The following is a 21,121-nucleotide window of genomic DNA, read 5'->3' on the forward strand; positions in this document are numbered from 1 at the left end:
GTTTTCTTACAAGAAGACTTTTAATAGAAATAGAAGTAAATAGAAGTAAAGAAATCACCTCTTTAAAATCAGGATGGTAGATACCTTACAGGGTAATTAGATTCAAAACATAGAGAACCCCTCTAGGCAAAACCTTAAGTTACAAAAAAGATACACAGACAGAAATAGTTATTCTATTCAGCACAATTCTTTTCTCAGCCGTTTAAAGAAATCATAATCTAACACATACCTAGCTAGATTGCTTACTAAAAGTTCTAAGACTCCATTCCTGGTCTATCCCCGGCAGAAACAGCATATAGACAGAGACCCTTTGTTTCTCTCCCTCCTCCCAGCTTTTGAAAGTATCTTGTCTCCTCATTGGTCATTTTGGTCAGGTGCCAGCGAGGTTACCTTTAGCTTCTTAACCCTTTACAGGTGAGAGGAGTTTTTCCTCTAGCCAGGAGGGATTTCAAAGGGGTTTACCCTTCCCTTTATATTTATGACAAGGTGAAATTGTCTTCACCTGCGATTGTAACTGCCCACTCCTCGGCAGCCTTCCTGGCCCACGTTCCAATTCAAGATGTCTGTAGAGCCGCTACCTGGTCATCTGTTCACATGTTCATGTCTCAGCAAGCATGAGATGACATTGGCTTCAGTAGAGTAGTGCTGCACGCCACCCAACTGTGAACTCCGAGCCCACCTCCGTGGATGCTGCTTGTGAGACACCTGGAGTGGAATCGACGTGAGCAAGCACTCGAAGAAGAAAAATGGTTACCTACCTTTCATAACTGTTGTTCTTTGAGATGTGTTGCTCATGTCCATTCCATTACCCACCCTCCTACCCCTCTGTCGGAGTTGCTGGCAAGAAGGAAGTGAGAGGGCCTAGGGCTGGCGGTGGCTGATATACCACTGCGTGAGCGCAGCACTCCAGAGGGTGTCACAGCCGACCCTACAGATGCTGCTAAGTCAAAAATCTCTGACAACTGTGCATATGGGCGCGCGCACACCTAGAATGGAACATGGACATGTTCTTGAAGAACAGTTATGAAGGGTAGGTAACTGGGTTTTTTTCCGTTTGTAGTCAATTAAATAGATTATTTGAATAATAAGCTACATTCTACTGAGTAACCTTCAGTAATCAGCCTTGGTTTCTTTAGCTGAGTTGGTGAAGTATGGTAAAAGGCATAGATCTGAAATTAGCATAAAAATATTGAAATCACTACAGCATATCACATCATTGAAGAACAAGTTTAAAATAATTGACTTTAATCTCAGCTCTTTCTCTTTGAAACATCTATTCACAAACACCCATTCCTTTGCAATGTGTTTGCTAAACTTTTACATGCTCTTTACATTTCAGATAAACTCTTTACATTCTACCAGAGAATCCACAGTGTAATTTACATGTGCATAAGTAAAATAAGATAACTTGTCTCCCAATAAAGAAAAAATCCCACTCCACCAAATATTGGAAAATCATATAGAGTTAAGAATGATGATTATATTTGATTGGTATGGGTATGTTGTCAGTGTCCCATCTGTAATAAGTTCTCCACTTAACCAGTTTGTTGTGTGCCTCTCTTTCCTCAAATGTATGCAGCTGCAACACAGAACAATAAGGCCATATCGTTATGCATAATGTTTGTTTGCCAAGGGTATTGGCACTTATATTTGCTTTTATGGATTGGGTTTTGCAAACGTAGGAAGATGGATGTGAATTTTTTTTAATATTGAGCTTCAAAATTTCTTTCAGTCTTCCAAGTATGGCAGCAGCACAGGAAAATGACATACGACATAACGAGTTGTTTTCTTAATTCTGAGTACCAACTCCCCTCCCTTCTTCCTCTCCATTCCCCCTTTATAGCCTGCCAGTTGTTGTCTCTTCCTTCTATTACTATTATTTATTATTTACACAGCACCAAAGATGTAAGTGATGTTTTACAAATGAACAGATGTGTGTCTGTCCTAAGAGGCTTACATGTAAATTAGATACAACATAACAAAGAAATGAGGGAGGGGAGAATGGGAAGGCCAAAATACCAACAGTGTTCCAAAAGGAGTATCTCTTGATCTTTCAAATGGTCTTGTTAGTTCTTTCATATAATGTAACACAGGTAACATTAGAGGATGAAGTCTATTAAGGAATCAGTGGAAGTGAGTGATGGAAGACTGGACTGGAGAGTGACACCACTGTCCCCTCCCTCCAGTTTCCAAAGCTTAGTTACCAATCGGAATGGCGGGGAAGTTGTTAAAATGTCCTTATATATGCTTTGAATGTCTGGGAGTAAATACTCCATGCATGTGTGTTGATTGTATGGTGCAGAATGTTGACTATCTCTGAATGTTTTTGAATCAAAAGTAAAGAAATGTTCCTTTTTGTCTTTTTGCTGAAACAAGAACACAGTGACAGTTAATGGTAACCTTTTGTTATGACTCCATTTTGATGACTTCCTATTCAAAACCAAGAATTAGAGTTTAAAGTTTTGCATACATCACTTCTGTGTAGTAAAAATACAAATTAATTTTTCTTCAAAGATATCCCACAGTTCCCGCAGTCTCCATTTGAATTCTGGGTAGAAATCCTAGTGCCTGATGGGGCTAAAACATTGTCATGGGTGGTTCTGGGTACATATCATCAGGTCCCCGTTCCTTCCCTCCCTCCCTCCCTCCGTGAAAGCAAGGGCAGACAATTGTTTTGCGCCTTTTTTCTTGAGTTACCTGTGCAGACACCATACCATGGCAAGCATGGAGCCCCCTCAGCTAACCGTCACCGTATGTCTCCTGGGTGCTGGCAGATGTGGTACTGCATTGCTACACAGCAGCAGTTTATTGCCTTTTGCCAGCAGACAGTGCAGTATGACTGGTAGCCATCGTCGACGTAGTCCTGGGTGCTCTTTTAACCGGGCGCCTGGGCAAACATGGGAGTGACTCAGCCAGGTCATTTCCCTTGTTTTGTCTCATGGCGATTGAGTCCTACCGGCAGTGCACTGTCTTTTAATCTGCAGCTAGCAGAAGATGATGGCCATACTGCACCGTCTTCTGCCGAGCACCCAGGAGATGATGATGGCTTGCGGTTGTACTGCACAGTCTGCTGCCAGCAAGATGTATAAAGATAGATGAAGTGGCTCAAAACAAGAAATAGACCAGATTTGTTTTGTATTCATTTTCTCCTCCCTCCCTCCCTCTGTGAAATCAATGGCCTGCTAAACCCAGTTTTGAGTTCTATCCTTGAGGTTTTCAGTTCTATCCTTGAGGGGGCCATTCAGTTTCTCGCAAAGCTACCCCCTTTGTTGATTTTAAGCCAACCCTGTAAGCCATGTCGTCAATCGCCCCTCCCTCCGTCAGGGCAAAGGCAGACAATCGTTCCATACCTTTTTTCTGTGCAGACGCCATACCACGACGAGCAAGGAGCCCGCTCAGATCACTTTGGCAATTAGGAGCACATTAAACACCACACGGATTATCCAGCAGTATATGCAGCACCAGAACCTGGCAAAGCGAAACGGGGCGAGTAGGCGACGTCAGCGAGGTGACGAGAGTGATGAGGACATGGACACAGACTTCTCTCAAAGCACGGGCCCTGGCAATGTGGGCATCATGGTGCTAATGGGACAGGCTCATGCAGCGGAACACCGATTCTGGGCCCAGGAAACAAGCACAGACTGGTGGGACCGCATAGTGTTGCAGGTCTGGGATGATTCCCAGTGGCTGCGAAACTTTCGCTTGCGTAAGGGCACTTTCATGGAACTTTGTGATGTGCTTTCCCCTGCTCTGAGGCGCAAGAATACCAAGATGAGAGCAGCCCTCACAGTTGAGAAGCGAGTGGCAATAGCTCTGTGGAAGCTTGCAACGCCAGACAGCTACCGGTCAATTGGGAATCAATTTGGAGTGGGCAAATCTACTGTGGGGGTTGCTGTGATGAAAGTAGCCAGTGCAATCAAAGATCTGCTGCTATCAAGGGTAGTGACTCTGGGAAATGTGCAGGTCATAGTGGATGGCTTTGCTGCAGTGGGATTCCCTAACTGTGGTGGGACCATAGACGGAACCCATATCCCTATCTTGGCACCGGAGCACCAAGCCGGTGAGTACATAAACTGCAAGGGGTACTTTTCAATAGTGCTGTAAGCACTGGTGGATCACAAGGGACGTTTCACCAACATCAACGTGGGATGGCCAGGAAAGGTACATGACGTTCGCATCTTCAGGAACTCTGGTCTGTTTCAAAAGCTGCAGGAAGGGACTTTATTCCCAGACCAGAAAATAACTGTTGGGGATGTTGAAATGCCTATAGCTATCCTTGGGGACCCAGCCTACCCTTAATGCCATGGCTCATGAAGCCATACACAGGCAGCCTGGACAGTAGTCAGGAGCTGTTCAACTACAGGCTGAGCAAGTGCAGAATGGTGATAGAATATGCATTTGGATGTTTAAAAGTGCGCTGACGCAGTTTACTGACTCGGTTAGACCTCAGCGAAACCAATATTCCCATTGTTATTACTGCTTGCTGTGCGCTCCACAATATCTGTGAGAGTAAGGGGGAGACGTTTATGGCGGGGTGGGAGGTTGAGGCAAATCGCCTGGCTGCTGGTTACGCACAGCCAGACACCAGGGCGGTTAGAAGAGCACAGGAGGGCGCAGTGCGCATCAGAGAAGCTTTGAAAACCAGTTTCATGACTGGCCAGGCTATGGTGTGAAAGTTCTGTTTGTTTCTCCTTGATGAAACCTCCCGCCCCTGGGTTCACTCTACTTCTCGGTAAGCTAACCACCCTCCCCTCCTCCCTTCGATCACCGCTTATAGAGGCAATAAAGTCATTGTTGCTTCACATTCATGCATTCTTTATTCATTCATCACACAAATAGGGGGATAACTACCAAGGTAGTCCAGGAGGGGTGGTGGAGGAGAGAAGCACCAGGAGGGGTAGTGGAGGAGGGAAGGACAAGGCCACACAGCACTTTAAAAGTTTAAAACTTTAAAACTTATTGAATGCCAGCCTTTTGTTGCTTGGGCAATCCTCTGGGGTGGAGAGGCCCCCCCCACCGCGTTCTTGGGCGTCTGGGTGAGGAGGCTATGGAACTTGGGGAGGAGGGCGGTTGGTTACACGGGCTGTAGCGGCGGTCTGTGCTCCTGCTGCCTTTCCTGCAGCTCAACCATACGCTGGAGCATAGTAGTTTGATCCTTCAGCAGCCTCAGCATTGAATCCTGCTTCCTCTCATCATGCTGCTGCCACCTTTCAGCTTCAGCTCTCTCTTCAGCCCGCCACTTACTTTCTTCAGCCCGCCACCTCTCCTCCCGGTCATTTTGTGCTTTCCTGGACTCTGACATTGTCTGCCTCCACGCATTCGTCTGTGCTCTGTCAGTGTGGGAGGACAGCATGAGCTCAGGGAACATTTCATCATGAGTGCATTTTTTTCGCCTTCTAATCTTTGCTAGCCTCTGGGAAGGAGAAGATCCTGTGATCCTTGAAACACATGCAGCTGGCGGGAAAAAAAAAAAGGGACAGTGGTATTTAAAAAGACACATTTTATAGAACAATGGGTATACTCTTTCACGGTAAACCTTGCTGTTAACATTACATACATAGCACATATGCTTTCGTTCCAAGGTTGCATTTTGCCTCCCCCCAGCGCGTGGCTAGCCCCTCCCCCCTCCCCGTGGCTAACAGCGGGGAACATTTCTGTTCAGCCACAGGCAAACAGCCCAGCAGGAATGGGCACCTCTGAATGTCCCCTTAAGAAAAGCACTCTATTTCAACCAGGTGACCATGAATGATATCCTTCTCCTGAGGATAACACAGAGAGATAAAAAACGGATGTTGTTTGAACGCCAGCAAACATACACTGCAATGCTTTGTTCTACAAGGATTCCCGAGTTTGTGCTACTGGCCTGGAGTGGTAAAGTGTCCTACCATGGTGGATGGAATAAGGCTGCCCTCCCCAGAAACCTTTTGCAAAGGCTTTGGGAGTGTATCCAGGAGAGCTGCGAATGCCAGGGCAAATTAATCATTAAGCATGCTTGCTTTTAAACCATGTATAGTATTTTAAAAGGTACGCTCACCAGAGGTCCCTTCTCCGCCTGGCGGGTCCGGGAGGCAGCCTTGGGTGGGTTCGGGGGGGTACTGGCTCCAGGTCCAGGGTGAGAAACAGTTCCTGGCGGCCGGGAAAACCAGTTTCTCCACTTGCTTGCTGTGAGCTATCTACAATCTCATCATCATCATCTTCCTCGTCCCCAAAACCTGCTTCCATGTTGCCTCCATCTCCATTGAAGGAGTCAAACAACACGGCTGGGGTAGTGGTGGCTGAACCCCCTAAAATGGCATGTAGCTCATCATAGAAGCAGCATGTTTTGGGCTCTGACCCGGAGCGGCCATTCGCCTCTCTGGTTTTCTGGTAGGCTTGCCTCAGCTCCTTCAGTTTCACGCGGCACTGCTTCGGGTCCCTGTTATGGCCTGCGTCCTTCATGCCCTGGGAGATTTTGACAAATGTTTTGGCATTTCGAAAACTGGAACATAGTTCTGATAGCACGGATTCCTCTCCCCATACAGCGATCAGATTCTGTACCTCCCGTTCGGTCCATGCTGGAGCTCTTTTGCAATTTTGGGACTCCATCATGGTCACCTCTGTTGATGAGCTCTGCATGGTCACCTGCAGCTTGCCACGCTGGCCAAACAGGAAATTGAAATTAAAAAGTTTGCGGGCCTTTTCTTTTCTACCTGGCCAGTGCATCTGAGTTGAGAGTGCCGTCCAGAGCGGTCACAATGGAGCACTCTGGGATAGCTCCCGGAGGCCAATACCGTCTAATTGCGTCCACAGTACCCCAAATTCGAGCCGGCAAGGCCGATTTCGGCGCTAATCCCCTTGTCGGGGGTGGAGTAAGGAAATAGATTTAAGAGCCCTTTAAGTTGGAAAAAAAGGGCTTCGTCGTGTGGACGGGTGCAGGGTTAAATCGATTTAACGCTGCTAAATTCGACCTCAACTCCTAGTGTAGACCAGGGCTCAGCCACAGAGACCATGAAAATAGGCTTTAAGTTGGAAACTAAAATGGAATTCATGCTCCTTCCCTCAAGCTGTGGGGCGGGAATAGGGGTTCAATAAACTTTTCATAGCTGCAATTCTGTCTTCAACTCTGGAGTCGCAACTGCTGCCTGATGTACCCCAAACATGTTCTTTTTGAGTGCAGATCAAATAGCTAGTCCTCTATCTGTTTTCCAAGGTGCTGTCTGTCTTGGAGTCAGCAAAGAGCTCCTTTTCCTTAGCGCTCAGAGGGAGTGGAAGGTATTGTGCAGCCTTCTTCCCTCCTCCTCATGGATCTGCAAAGCTTAAGTGGTATAAAAGGCATTGGGTGAGACCTCATCACAGGAGGGAAATTTACCGGCTCTGATTAGAAAGTTTGAAGAACTTGTAATGTGAAACATTTTAAGTGGAGTTTAATTTTTATTTTTATATCGTATTTGGTGGCTCTCTGGTTTAAAGATGTAATTTTTTCATAAACTGCCAACACTGTTAAAAGTCAATTCAGTATTAGCAAAACTGCCAAAATGGACATTGGTAAAAACATTTCAGTCTGTTCTGATCCAATGTAATCCAAACCACTTCAGATATCCTGTGCATTGAGACTATAATGCTTAGTCAATCTAAAGGAGGAGGAAAGAGATTAGACAAAGTATTTATGTAGATAAATGGACAATCTGTCATAATAATTAATAGGATTTCTATGATAAAACTTCTTAAATTATGCAGATGATGACTAATCAGGAATGGACTTTTATCTCTTAGCTGTAGCTCTGCCAGTCATCTTTAAATTACTTGACATATCTGTTGTGTTAATCATTCAGGAAGATCATTATTTCTTCACTTATAAACCCATTTACGTCTGTTGTCTTCATCTTAGAACAGGTCAGCCCAAATGTTTTCAATTTAGCTATTTATTCAACTTGAAAAATTCATTATAAGGACTTGTTTTACTAGTTGCCTTCTTAAGGACATCATTTTTAATCACCTTGCATTGTAAGTGTGTGTCTTTGCATATAGATAGTAAACTTTAATATGTTTACCCACAAGCTTTTTTGTCCTTGCTCTTTGAACTTCAGCACAACATGATACAAAACAACTTTATTTCTTACTAAAATTGCATGATTTGTTTTATCTGAAGTACCTGCTTGGAAGCTCGCTATATAACACAATCCTTAATCAAAGGAATAGGTCAAAAGCTTTTAGTTTTGTGGTTTCTGCCATCATAGTGTTAAAGGTGGGGGGGAAAAGAGTTCTGTAAGACATTGTTAAAAGGTGCCTGGTATTTTGTGTAGTGTGGTCTGAGAGACTTTTCAAGGAATGGATTATGTTAGCTATACATCTTCCTGTAGGTTTATAAAATTTGCCCATATTCCTTTCTTGTGCCTTTACTGACTGTCAGAAGGTCTCTGAATATTCCTTTGTTTCATCATATCAAATATTCCCACTTTCTGATGTTGTGAGCTGTTTTGGCTTATTACTTATAAAGTATTTGTTGTCTGTTAATCTCCAATGCAAGTGTTTTATGGGAAAAGAAAATTGCTAGATAACTTTTTCATGTTCACACATGGTTGCATGGCAAAATGAAATTTGAGTAGTCTTACTTAAATCCATTTTTGCCTTCCTCTGAGTGTAATGGGATTACAGAATTTTAGCTTTACATGTAGAAAAGTAATTATATTTTATAGTTTTAGAAATTAGTTCCCAGGATGTAAATTTAAAATGAAATAATGAAGCAATGTTTTGAATTTGAAGCATTTTCCAGCATTACAATTTCGAACCTCTGTTCTTAGAACAACTGTACAATTGTGCAATAGTGTATTCTTTTACAATCAGAAGACTCATAGTGGGCTTCCATTAAAGTGCAGTAACATCAAAATCACAGGAAAATAATAATTTAGAAAATAGAAATAAGTGAAATACTATTTTTTTAAAATTGCCTAATACCATAATATATTTGTCAAAATTCAGTGGATGGTATATAGATAGTTATGTGATCTTTTAAAAAAATAAAATGTAAAAGGAAATTGTAGTAATCAATAGGCAGATCTGAGCTTTAAGTGTATAGGTTACCAGTTTATTAAAAAGCAGCCATTCATTGCTCATATTATGTCATAATATAAACAAAGCTTTATATATGTTGTGATAGGCTTTGTTTAATGTTAGGAACTAGGGATCTCTGCAAACACTGCTAAGCCTAACAACAGGAGCAGCCTTGAAGCCAACCCATGCAGTATCAGGACCAAAGACAAACCATTTTTCAGCACAGACTACTTTTTGCTCTAATTGGTTTTAAAATAAATTACCTAAGGAGAATCTGGAAGCTAAACTCGACAGTACACAATTTTCCTTTTATTTAAGGAAAATGAAATCTCCATTTAGATTTAAACTTAATAGAAACAGTCATGTAAAAATATTTTTTAGTTCTTTGAATATTAATATGAAAAAATATATTAAGTGCAACAATATTTTAAAAGCATTTTTTAAATTGTGTTGTTTTAAGAATGTAAACTTTTAAAAACAAAACAGAACACATCAGGGCAATATGCTGTGGTAAGATGACTGCTCTTTTTTAGGTTCACTTCAGAACATACTCAAATTGTTTGGTTATCTGAGCATGGCCACGTGGCTGTAGGAGTTTTATCTTGCATACTGCAGGATTACACTGGAGGTACTGATAAACTGAATATTGGTGTAGAAAATCTCTTAGCTTCACCTTCCGGCAAATTTTTCAAATATAAGTGCCAGAAAAATAGTATTCATCATCACCATATGCTTTTAGAACAAAGATTGCTAATCATAAAGTACGGATATGTATGGAAAAGACAGAATATTTTCATTTTGTATCATCCAAACTCACCTGAGTCATTCTTTGCTATGTATATACAGAGTGAAAATCACCTATAGTAAAGAGGACTAGCACGAGGTCCTTCTCTACCATGTAAGCCCTGCATAAGAACTGTGCAACCGGACTAGATCCGGGGAAATGTTACTCTGTAAATGTTACATAAGGGATCTGTGATGCCGCCTGCATATATCAGGATCTTAAGGTGCTGATAAGAGTAAACCAGGGGAAGGGTTGCAAGGTCTGTGGTTTTATGGATCTAAAGATTCCAGGACCACATACAAATGCCACAGAGGGGCTGACATTGGAATAGCAGCTGTGGTATGAAAGCCAGAGGAAAAGCTACATAACTGCCATTTTACTAGCTCCTGGTTCTGTGCGTAGATTTAACTCCTACATTTCATCCAGAATAGGGTTCCATTACTTGAGTTGTACACAGTGGTATAACAGAGAATAAATGTTCAAATGAGATCCCTTACACTTGAAAATTTGTCACCTTTGTTATTATAGTAGAAATTACTGAAGAAACTTAGTACCAGTTGTTGACATATTTACAAAACAACTTTAAAAGTATCAATCTTTGGCGAAGACTGACTGCTTTCACAATTCGTTTTAATATTTGACATTCCCTTTTAACATATTCAGAATTAAATTTGCATAAACAGATTGAGTAAGAAACGAGACTAACTGCAAAAACAGTTGGTCAGGTAAATCAAATATTTATGGCTAGTGGTTCATCATGGTAAATTTATGCAAAAAATGGTACACAGTGGTTGTGGGTGGAATCCTACATTGAGGTTGGGAAAATACAGATAGTCACGTTTTAATTAAAATATACTTTAGTTTGATTTTTGAAAGCATAAAATGTTTGTGATACTTTTAAAAACAATTTACAAACATTTAAAATATTCTTCTGGCTGCTGACATTTTAGCTCTGGAATCCCATCCCAGGTCCCTGGCATCCATTACCCTATTGTCCTCATAATAGTGTGACTTACAGACAGTGATGAGCTGCCAAAATCTTAACGGGTTCCCTCCTCACCGCACAAGGGGGTCGTTGCCCACCCCCGCCCCCCAGGATCCCTACCCCATCCACCCCCCTCCCCTGTCCCCTGACTGCCCCCAGAACCGGGCAGGAGGGTCTCGTGGGCCACCGTAGTGGGTGCCCACCCCACCCCTAAGAGCCAGAGGTACCTGCCGGGGGGCGAGGTGGGGAGTCCCGGAGGTGCTTACCTGGGGCAGCTCCCAGGAAGCATCCGGCAGGTCCCTCTGGCTCCTAGGGGCGGGGGAGCGTAGCTGGGGGGGGGAGTGACCGCTCCCCCACTGATCACATCAAAAGTGGTGCCTTAGGCGCCGACTCCCTGGGTGCTCTGGGGCTGGAGCACCCATGGGGAAAATTTGGTGGGTGCAGAGCCCCCACCGGCAGCTCCCTGCCCACGCCCGGCCCAGGCCCAGCCCCAGCTCACCTCACCTTCGCTCTGCCTCCTCCCCTGAACGCACCACCCCACTCTGCTTCTCCGCCCCCTCCCCTGGCTTCCCGCGAATCAGCTGTTCAGCGGGAAGCCGGGGAGGGCTGAGAAGCAGGCGGTGGCTTCCTGCTCAGGCTGAGGGTGGCGGAGATGAGCTGGGGTGGGGAGCGGTTCCCCTGCGGCCCCTCCCCCCCCCCCATGTTACCTGCTGTGGCATGGGTGGCCCTCCTCACCCCCCCCACCCCAGCTCCCCTCTGCCTCCCTGGGCCTGAGCGGGAAGCCGCGGCCTGCTTCTCAGCCTGCCCCAGCTTCCTGCGTGAACAGCTGCTTCGCGGGAAGCCTGGGGGGTGGAGAAGCAGAACGGGGCGGCGCGTTCAGGGGAGGAGGCGGAGGCGAGCTGGGGTGGGGCGGGGAGCTGCCGATGGGTGCTCTGCACCCACCAAATTTTCCCCATGGGTGCTCCAGGGCTCCTAAGGCGCCACTTTTGGCCGGTTAAATTTAGAAGCCCTTTTAGAACCGGTTGTCCCTTGCGAAACAACTGGTTCTAAGAGGGCTTCTAAATTTAACAACTGGTTCTAGTGAACCGGTGCGAACCGGCTCCAGCTCACCACTGCTTACAGACCTCTAGCTTTCACTTGAGTCACTGTTCTTAGCTTCCCATGCAGTCCAGGTTTTAACTTGGCAGATTCTAGTTCAATTGATTGAACTATCATGTTGCCCTAGCCACAATCAAAAATTCCCAAAGTCAGGTATATGTCTTTTAAAATGCACTGAAATAATGAGATCAGTGACTCCTTTGATAAATATGACTCCTTAAGTATGTATTTTTCTTTAATACATGCCATTACAGGAGAGGATCACCAGTGTTTTAAGTGCCTCTTTTTCCAGTATTGCCTCATGCTGTAGAATTTTCACATTCAAAGAGATACACAGGGAAACTGTCAGCTTCTGGGATGTTCCATTACAGCAGTAACAACAATTCTGAGGGTGGAGAGTAAAATAACTATTTCTTGTTGCTTTTTGAGAAAAATGAAAGTATTTTGGTGCTTTGTAATATATTATCCAAGGGCTCCCTTGTTTCTCTGTCTCTGGGATTAAATAACCACTAACTTGTTGGTTCATGGTATCTGTTTATCGACCTAACAGTGCATGAGAGCACTTCCCAGAGAGAGGCAGGGGAGCCCTTATAAATATATAATATAAATGACTGTGTTCCTGTAACATTTCTTTCCAGTAATTCAGGGTTCTAGAGTAAACTTTCCTGCCAGAGGGGGAACAGAAAGAAACTGTGGATCAGGTTGGTGTGGCTTTGATGCCTTCTCTATCTTGTTTTCATCTCAGCAGTGGAAGCAGAGTTATAGAAACTGCATATGTTAATTTGCAGATTTGGGAATTATAACTACTGTTCTGTTGGCGGCATTCCCAGACAGATAAAGTTCATCTAATTGGTTTGGGGCTACTTTTCCAGTTTACCAGCAGAGGTGTATGTTTTTGGTTCACTGTCAAAACCACCATGGAGCAAAAATGCTCCAAATGTCAGTTACTTCCACCAAGCATGGAGAATGAACTCTGCACTTCTTGTAATAAGAGCGAGTATGCTCTGGCCTCCGTCTCTACTTCTTCTAAATCCTCCTTGCCTACTGGACATACATCAGAGGAAAGAAGGGCCTCAAATGATAAGGTAAGAGAGAGAAGCCCAATCATACCCTGCCCCAGCTGGATGTCAAGCCACTGGGCTAGAATTCACAAATTATAATAAATCATATCAGTCTTTTTGTGCCTCTTCCAGTGAGGAAAATGCCTGGCAGTTTCTGAAATACCTACAGGATTCTTCCAATAGAACCAAGGTCAAAGGCTTTGAACTTCCTAAAACCAGCATACTTTTTTAGAAAAATCCCTATAGTGTTCCAGTCCTGCTCAAGGAAAGGGGAAATGAGCAATAAGGAGGATTTAAATGACAAGGTACTGAGACCAGGGAATATTATTAGAAATAAAAAGAGTAGTTATTTGCCTGAAACTGGAGAATGTACAAGCTCTTTCAGTGCTGAGAGGTGACCAGATGAGAGTAGGTTTCAGAGCTCTTGAAAGTATTTCTAGTGCAGTAATAGTGTATAAGTAGTGAGTGAATCTAAAGACACTTGAAGAGCTTTTCAAGTTCCCAAAGGAAAAAGCCATTGTTTATCTAGTGAATGCTGCTGTCTTAGGAATTGGCTGCAAAACAATCATTCCAGTAAAAAGGTCCTTGAGAACCATTTGAACAGAAAACATATGTTGCCTTCAAACAAATATTTAAGTGTTTGGTCAGGGGAAGAAAAAGTCGTGATACTTTCTAAACAATCATCACTTGCTATGCTGAACTCTTACAATTTTTGTCACAGTAATAGGCTTCAGGTCAAATTAATTTCCTGCAACCATCAGGGTAAAAGTCCTTCATAATGGTGGCAGTCTCATGTCTATGGTTTTTGAAGCAGCCTGTTTAAAAATCAACCCTGTTTAAAAGTAATTGAAGAAATTTATTTACATATGCTTCCAAAAGTTTTAAAATCTGACATACAACATCCTTCTTGACCTCTTCCTGTGTCATACGAAGGATCTATGGCAAAATCATAGGCTGTAAACTCATTTTATTGATCAAAACTCTCATTTCTGGCCTAGTTTGGTGGCCTAGGCAGTGTTTTCTGCCTTGTTCTGCCATTCAGGAGACCTGAGTTTGATTTCTCTTAGACCCCATCCCTCCAGTGAGTGAGAAATGGGGAATGGCAATCTAACCCATGTCTCCCATATTTCAAAGCACTGCACTAGTTTATCAAGCCATTTTAAATATTTTTACCCATTACAGTCTCATTGGTTGGATTTATTATTTCTTTTCATTGTAAATATACGTGAAGCAGTATTTTTCCTCAGGATTTTAGGAAAAAGGGGAAATAAAATGTCAGTGGATCAAAGATAGAATACTATTTCAGTCAGAGATCTAGGGGAAGAATCTTCCTTGAGATTTAAAAAAATGTTCTTCCCCTTTGTTCCAAAGCATTTTAAAATAGTTAATAGAAAAAACAAGTTGCTTTATTGTTAAAATAATGGGTGATCAAAATACACATTTTGTTTAGTCTCATTTAAATATTGTTACATAATTTTGTAGCTGAAAGTGTTCCACCGACTATAGGTCCTGTCCTTTCTGATCTTCTTCCATCTTACTTATTTCTTCTTTCTTTGTATTTTCTTTCATTTTTTGGTCACCCTTTCTTTAAAAAAGTGCTCACCTATCCTGCTTGCCTCCTTTAAAATACCACTTCTCCCAGGAGAATCAAAGATTAATAATTTTTTATGCTAAAGGAATGATTGAAACAACAAGTAGTACAGAGAGAGAAGAGAGAGAGTTTGAAGTTTTGTTCTTATCAGTCCCGGTCTTTGCAGAGTAGCAGGTAACAGGCATTGGGACACCCCTCTATCATTTCCTATTTCCATAAAAATCTCTGGCATTCACCAGGTGTAAGAACCTGCTGCCCTTGGAGGCGGCATCCTCAAATTTCATCACAAATGATCCATCTCTGTTTATGACCAGTACATACATCACTGAAGCTGTACACGTCTTGTTTGATCAAATCCTTCTTGATGCTCTACCAAGACTTTTCTATAGAATCCCCTTTCAATGAAAAGCTCATTCTTCAATTATTTGCCTGCGTGGATCCCACACTTGGTGCACATGCACCCCTTATACATAAGATCAGATTCAGACAATTTGAGCTTCCTGTCAAATGTCTTTCTCAACCCTTGTCACCAGGACTGATGTATGCCTTCCTGCCAATCCCCATGATACCAAGGTCCTGAGAAAGCTGATGCAAAATGTGGAATTGATGATTATGATAGACCCAGGATGGTCTGCACAGTTCTTGTAATTAGATATGGTGACCATCTCACCACAGCTCTGTATCGCCTTACCTGCTTTGTCTGACATAGTCTCACAGAAAAAAGGTCATCTCCTGCTCCTTTTCCTATCATCATTACATCAGACAGTCTGGGTACTAACTGGCTAACATCCACTGAAGGAAACTGTTGAACTGAAGTTCAGAACATTCTGTTCTAAAGCAGGAAAGACTGACTTATAAACCTAAGTGAAAAGTATTCTATTTTGGCATTTCAGCACCAGCTGTCTACTTGGACAACATCCCTTTCAGTGCTATTGGACTACTTACTAACCCAGGAATGATAGACCAGTTGTCTTAACTTTGATACCTGGAAAGATGATGGAACAAATAATGAGTTTGTAAACACTTAGAAGAAAACAAGATAATAAGTAATTATCAGCATGGATTTGTCTAGGACAAATGATGTCAAACCAACCTTATATCCTTCTTTGTCAGGGTAAAAAACCTTGTGGGTGGCGGGAGGCAGTAGATATGACTTATCTTAACTTTTGTAGGGCTTTGGATACTGTCTCACATGACGTTCTCATAAACTGGAGAGATATAGCCTAGATGAACCTACTATGAGATAGGTGTGCAGCTAGTTGGAAAAGTGTACTCAGAGACTAAGTTCCATGTAAGCTGCGTGGCAGCACGGCCATGCAGCAGCCTATTTAGTGCCGCGGAAGCACTTAGGGAAGCCGCCTGGGGACCTGCCGGGGGAGGGGCATCCTTACCCTGGCCTCAATTCACCCTGTGCCCTGGACCCAGCCAGGGGTGGATCGGGCCCAGGCTGGCCCCAGGTACGGCTGGCGTGGTGCTGCGCGGCCTGACTGCGGAGCAGCCCAGACCCAGCCATAGACGGGGCACTGTGGAGTGGACCAGACCCGGGGCGGCCCAGGTGGCCCTCCTGTGCCCTAGACCTGCTGGGGCTGGGGGAGGGGCGGCTATTCTGCAGCCCCAGCCCCAGTACTCCTGGGGCAGGGACAGGTGCCTCTTCCCCCTCCCTCCCCAGCCGAGGTGCTGCTGCGGGGAGAGAGTGCTGTGGGGAGTCCTCTCTCCCCCACTATAGCCCCAGAGCACCTGCCTGCACCCCAAACCCCTCATCCCTGGCCCCACCCCAGAGTCTGCACCCCCAGCCAGAGCCTGCACCCAACCCTCTGCCCCAACCCTGAGCCCTTCCTCCCTGGCCCCACCCCAGAACCTGCACCCCCAGCCAGAGCCCTCACCCTCTGCCCCAGCCCTGAGAGCCCCTCATCCCCAGCCCCACCCCAGAGCCCGCACCACCAGCTGGAGCCCTCACATCCCTGCACCCCTGCCCCAGCCCTGAGCCCCCTCCCACAAGAATTCCTCGGCCCCACCCCCACCACATAAATTTTGTTGTGTACAAATATGAAGTTGATGTGTCATACATCACCTTCATATTGGTGCACCTAACAAAATTTATTCTGCACATGGGTGGGGAAAATTAGAGGGAACACTGCTCAGAGTGTAATTATGAATGGTTCACAGTCAAGCTCGAAGGGCACATCCGGTGGGGTCCCATAGGGATCTACCTTGGGTCTTGTACAGGGTTTCTTTTTCAGTTGTATACATCACACTATAATTATACCTGTATGTAGCAGTGAAATATGGACAGATAGCTAAAGATATGTAAGAAGAGTACAAAGTATCAGTGATGAGAAGGGTTGGGATACGCGGCAGCTTATAGATCTGGGAGTATGCAAAAAGAAAAGTTTGGGAATCTCTGCACTAGAGCTCAGGCAGCCTCATCTGCCGGTTTGAAGAATGTCCGTTTCTGAAATTTGTAAGACAGCTATGTGAAGTTTGGTCCATACTTATACAACCTTTAGTGGAGGTTTCTAGATCAAATGCCTGTTTTGGTAGGACTATCCTACAGCCCCTGTTTAATTAGGACTCCTAGTACCCACTGCTGAGCAAACATCTAGCTGTTTGTCAGTCACTGGGATTGGGACCCATGTGGAAAAATACTCAAAGGAGGAAGAACAATTACTTACCTTACTGTAAACTGTTCTTCTTTGAGAAGATTGTCCACATGGATCCCATTTTCTGCCCTCCTTCTACATTACTGTGAAGGCCTACTCCTCTGGGATTCTGTATTGGTTACAGAACTGAGGGAAGGTTGAACCTAAGTTGTCTTTTATGCCCTCCAGTTGGGGGTGCACTATAAGGTGGGTAGAAAGCTGGCTAGATTGTCGGGCTCAATGGATAGTGATCAATGGCTCCATGTCTAGTTGGCAGCCGGTGTCAAGTGGAGTGCCCCAGGGGTCGGTCCTGGGGCCGGTTTTGTTCAATATCTTCATAAATGATCTGGATTGCACTCTCAGCAAATTTGCGGATGATACTAAACTGGGAGGAGTGGTAGATACGCTGGAGGGGAGGGATAGGATACAGAAGGACCTAGACAAATTGGAGGATTGGGCCAAAAGAAATCTGATGAGGTTCAATAAGGATAAGTGCAGGGTCCTGCACTTAGGATGGAAGAATCCAATGCACCGCTACAGACTAGGGACCGAATGGCTAGGCAGCAGTTCTGCGGAAAAGGACCTAGGGGTGACAGTGGACGAGAAGCTGGATATGAGTCAGCAGTGTGCCCTTGTTGCCAAGAAGGCCAATGGCATTTTGGGATGTATAAGTAGGGGCATAGCGAGCAGATCGAGGGACGTGATCGTTCCCCTCTATTCGACACTGGTGAGGCCTCATCTGGAGTACTGTGTCCAGTTTTGGGCCCCACACTACAAGAAGGATGTGGATAAATTGGAGAGAGTCCAGCGAAGGGCAACAAAAATGATTAGGGGTCTAGAGCACATGACTTATGAGGAGAGGCTGAGGGAGCTGGGATTGTTTAGTCTGCAGAAGAGAAGAATGAGGGGGGATTTGATAGCTGCTTTCAACTACCTGAAAGGGGGTTCCAAAGAGGATGGCTCTAGACTGTTCTCAATGGTAGCAGATGACAGAACGAGGAGTAATGGTCTCAAGTTGCAATGGGGGAGGTTTAGATTGGATATTAGGAAAAACTTTTTCACTAAGAGGGTGGTGAAACACTGGAATGCGTTACCTAGGGAGGTGGTAGAATCTCCTTCCTTAGAGGTTTTTAAGGTCAGGCTTGACAAAGCCCTGGCTAGGATGATTTAACTGGGAATTGGTCCTGCTTCGAGCAGGGGGTTGGACTAGATGACCTTCTGGGGTCCCTTCCAACCCTGATATTCTATGATTCTGTGATTCTATGTGCGGGGGCAGCTTAAGTCTTGTAGGCACAGGTTCAGCTCCTACAGATGCTGTTGGGTAAAAGAATCCAATTTCACTTGCATAGGGTGCATGTGCACCCAGAGTGGGATCCATGTGTAGAAAACATCTAGAAGATTAGGTTAAGTAACCATTTTTATCTGAAGTTCTAACAAATATAGAGTTAGAAACCATCTGTGTAACACCAGCAAAATAAAGAGATACATGTTTGTATTCCATCATCTTTCTACTTCCCAAAAAAACAGGAAAATTCAAACAGTCTTGGTTCTGAAGAAAATGAAATCTCTCTCTAGAAAAGTCTCGATATTGGATAAAAATATTTGCTGTATCCCTGGTGATCCAGCCCAAGGAATTAATCTTCATAGGTTTAAACAAATCACACCAGCATACTGATTAAAAAAAAAATTCCAGAGATTCATCAACGTTATTCAACACCTTATCAGCATCTTGAGTATTCACAGAATATACTGGTGGTGGTACGAGTGAGATTATTATTGGATGGAGTCTACATACAGCCATATTTGAGTGACCTCACTTAAACTGTATCTAGCGTGAAGCCCAGTTTCTCGGTACTGTTTCCACTGAAAGATAGCAATATTAGTAACTCTTGTTTCACCAGCATCTCATCCAGCATTCCAAACTACAGCCTTTTTCCCCCTCAAAATGAAGGCTACTTTCAATAGGTTTTTGTCTCGTTACTACAAGCAGGGTAGAAGACCACCTTTAAAGCCTGCTGTCAAGTCTGAGTGTGAGTCAGAAAGACCATTCTAGAAAAGGTTTCAGAAGTGACTAGACAAAGCCCTGGAAGGAACATACATTTTATTTGAGAAGCAGTCATTGGGACAATCTAAGAAAAATAACAAAATATGTCACTAGTATGATACATGGTGACCTGAAGTTTCTAAAAATGACAGGTACTCTATTCAGAAGAGAAAAATCCAGAGTATCAGATCCTAGAAATAAAATTTTATTCTTTAAGCTCTTATAAAAGTAGTGTTTAGAACAGTTCCTTTCTTTCTTTCAACTAAAGATCAAAAGTCTTTTCTTTTTTGCTTTATTTTCAAAGTGGTGTTTGAGCATTTATCTGTTGGTTTTTTTTAAGTGAATAACTTTCCAATTCATAGGGACTGGATTATTCTGTTTATTAGATACAAGTTCATTCTGAAAATGAATACAAAATTTTGTTGGAAGCAAGACATTGTTTTGCCTTTATTTTTCCAAAGCCCTGAATCCCAGAAGGCAAGGGATTTTCACTGTGTGGTTGCCAGAAGGTAGATTTGTATAATTTAGAAAGACTGTTCGGTAGGGAGCAGCCAAGAAAAAATTGGCTGCCTCAAAATCTAGCATTGCCAGATAGCAACTTTTATTAAAGGACTTTGCAAAAATAAAGATATTTTTCCAGGAAATATGATGGTTCACTTAGTGGGAGTATAGGCCCATGATGTTACCATCAAGGACAAAGTGTGGATCAAAGAGCTATGCGATTCTGAGCTCAGTCCACACACTTAGCAGGCAACTACCAGCTACACTTACACCTCTTAGCCAAGATTTAATTCAGAGGAAGTGTACTGCATCCAGTAGTCAAGTGGTGCCAACTCTACTAATCAGTCAAGAATGATTGTGAATGTTTTTCAGTACCCTGAAATTTGTGTTAAAAAAAAAAAAAATCTAAACATGGAGTAGTCCACAATAATATGAAACAAAGTGGTGAAAATAGTCATGAATTTTTGCCAAAAAGGTAATCAGTTTCACCCACTATATTTGTCTATTTTGTATTTTCTGTTCTTCCTGTACACCTGTAAAGATACCTTATTTGTAGGGACCAATAATGAGCAAAAACTTGTTAGTTGATATTCTAGTAAATGTTAGCAAAACAAATAAAATTTTAAGTCAGTGCTCAAGTAGTTGTAGGTTAGTTAAGAGCCACAGGGAGAGAAATTGAATGAGCTTGGTGCTGTTGAGCTGTGATTATTGTTGCACAGGTTGTCGGCATTGGCATCAAATGAGAGAAACCTTTGGGACCACTGTACGGATCAGGTTGTTACAGTTAGGAGGAGAAATTGGTGTGTGTCAGATATTTTCTTTGAAGTAATTTTGTTTATGTACAATGAATGTCCAAAGTTTAGTTCCCTGAACACAGGACGAATCAAACAATGGAGACAGTATCCTTGCTCACAGATTCAAGCCCCTTTTAGCCAGCAACCCAACCCTAAGCCCCTCTCTCTGGGCCTCTCCCAGGGCTATACATTGTGCTTCCAGGCTGTGTCTGCTTGGCTTTCTCTTTCCCCCCACTTCTTCTCTGCTGTGTTTTCTATCTACTTCTGTCTCTCCCGCGTGCACATAGACGGAACCAGTTCCACCAATCAAAGCTGCAGCCCTTGCATTTGAAGTCAGTTGGGCCACATATTTCAGCTTCTACTCAAGTTTTTCCATGAACTAGTGTTTTGTGTGTTGCTGCTATTGTTTCAGCCATTGCTATACATTTAATCTGAATGAAAGGTGGCTGTTACACCCTACCTATAAAAAGATTTAACCCAACCCACAGCAATATTGTTATTCCTTAGGTCAAATATGAAGTAAAATAGACAGTTTTAGCAGAAGTTCTATGCTCCCTTCAGTTATGAAGGTAATATTAAATTTAGTTCAAAAGC

The 21,121-nt window shown here is 43.5% G+C and overlaps 1 protein-coding gene across 19 annotated transcripts in view; it reads left to right on the forward strand.

The window, feature by feature from the left end:
• The window catches only part of FER (FER tyrosine kinase), a 427,220-nt gene that overhangs the window by 140,142 nt on the left and 265,957 nt on the right, over window positions 1–21,121 (forward strand). Inside the window, exon 13 of one of the 19 annotated variants that reach the window (XM_037901524.2) lies at window positions 12,536–12,555. The exons of the other annotated variants lie outside the window; for them this stretch is intronic. Within the exon in view, the coding sequence (XP_037757452.1) occupies window positions 12,536–12,538 (3 nt within the window). The 3' untranslated portion in view covers window positions 12,539–12,555. Of the gene's footprint in view, window positions 1–12,535; window positions 12,556–21,121 lie in introns of those variants that run through there. 19 annotated transcript variants of the gene reach the window in all.

The sequence above is a fragment of the Chelonia mydas genome, chromosome 5, assembly GCF_015237465.2.
Source record: "Chelonia mydas isolate rCheMyd1 chromosome 5, rCheMyd1.pri.v2, whole genome shotgun sequence".
Taxonomy (NCBI): domain Eukaryota; kingdom Metazoa; phylum Chordata; order Testudines; family Cheloniidae; genus Chelonia; species Chelonia mydas.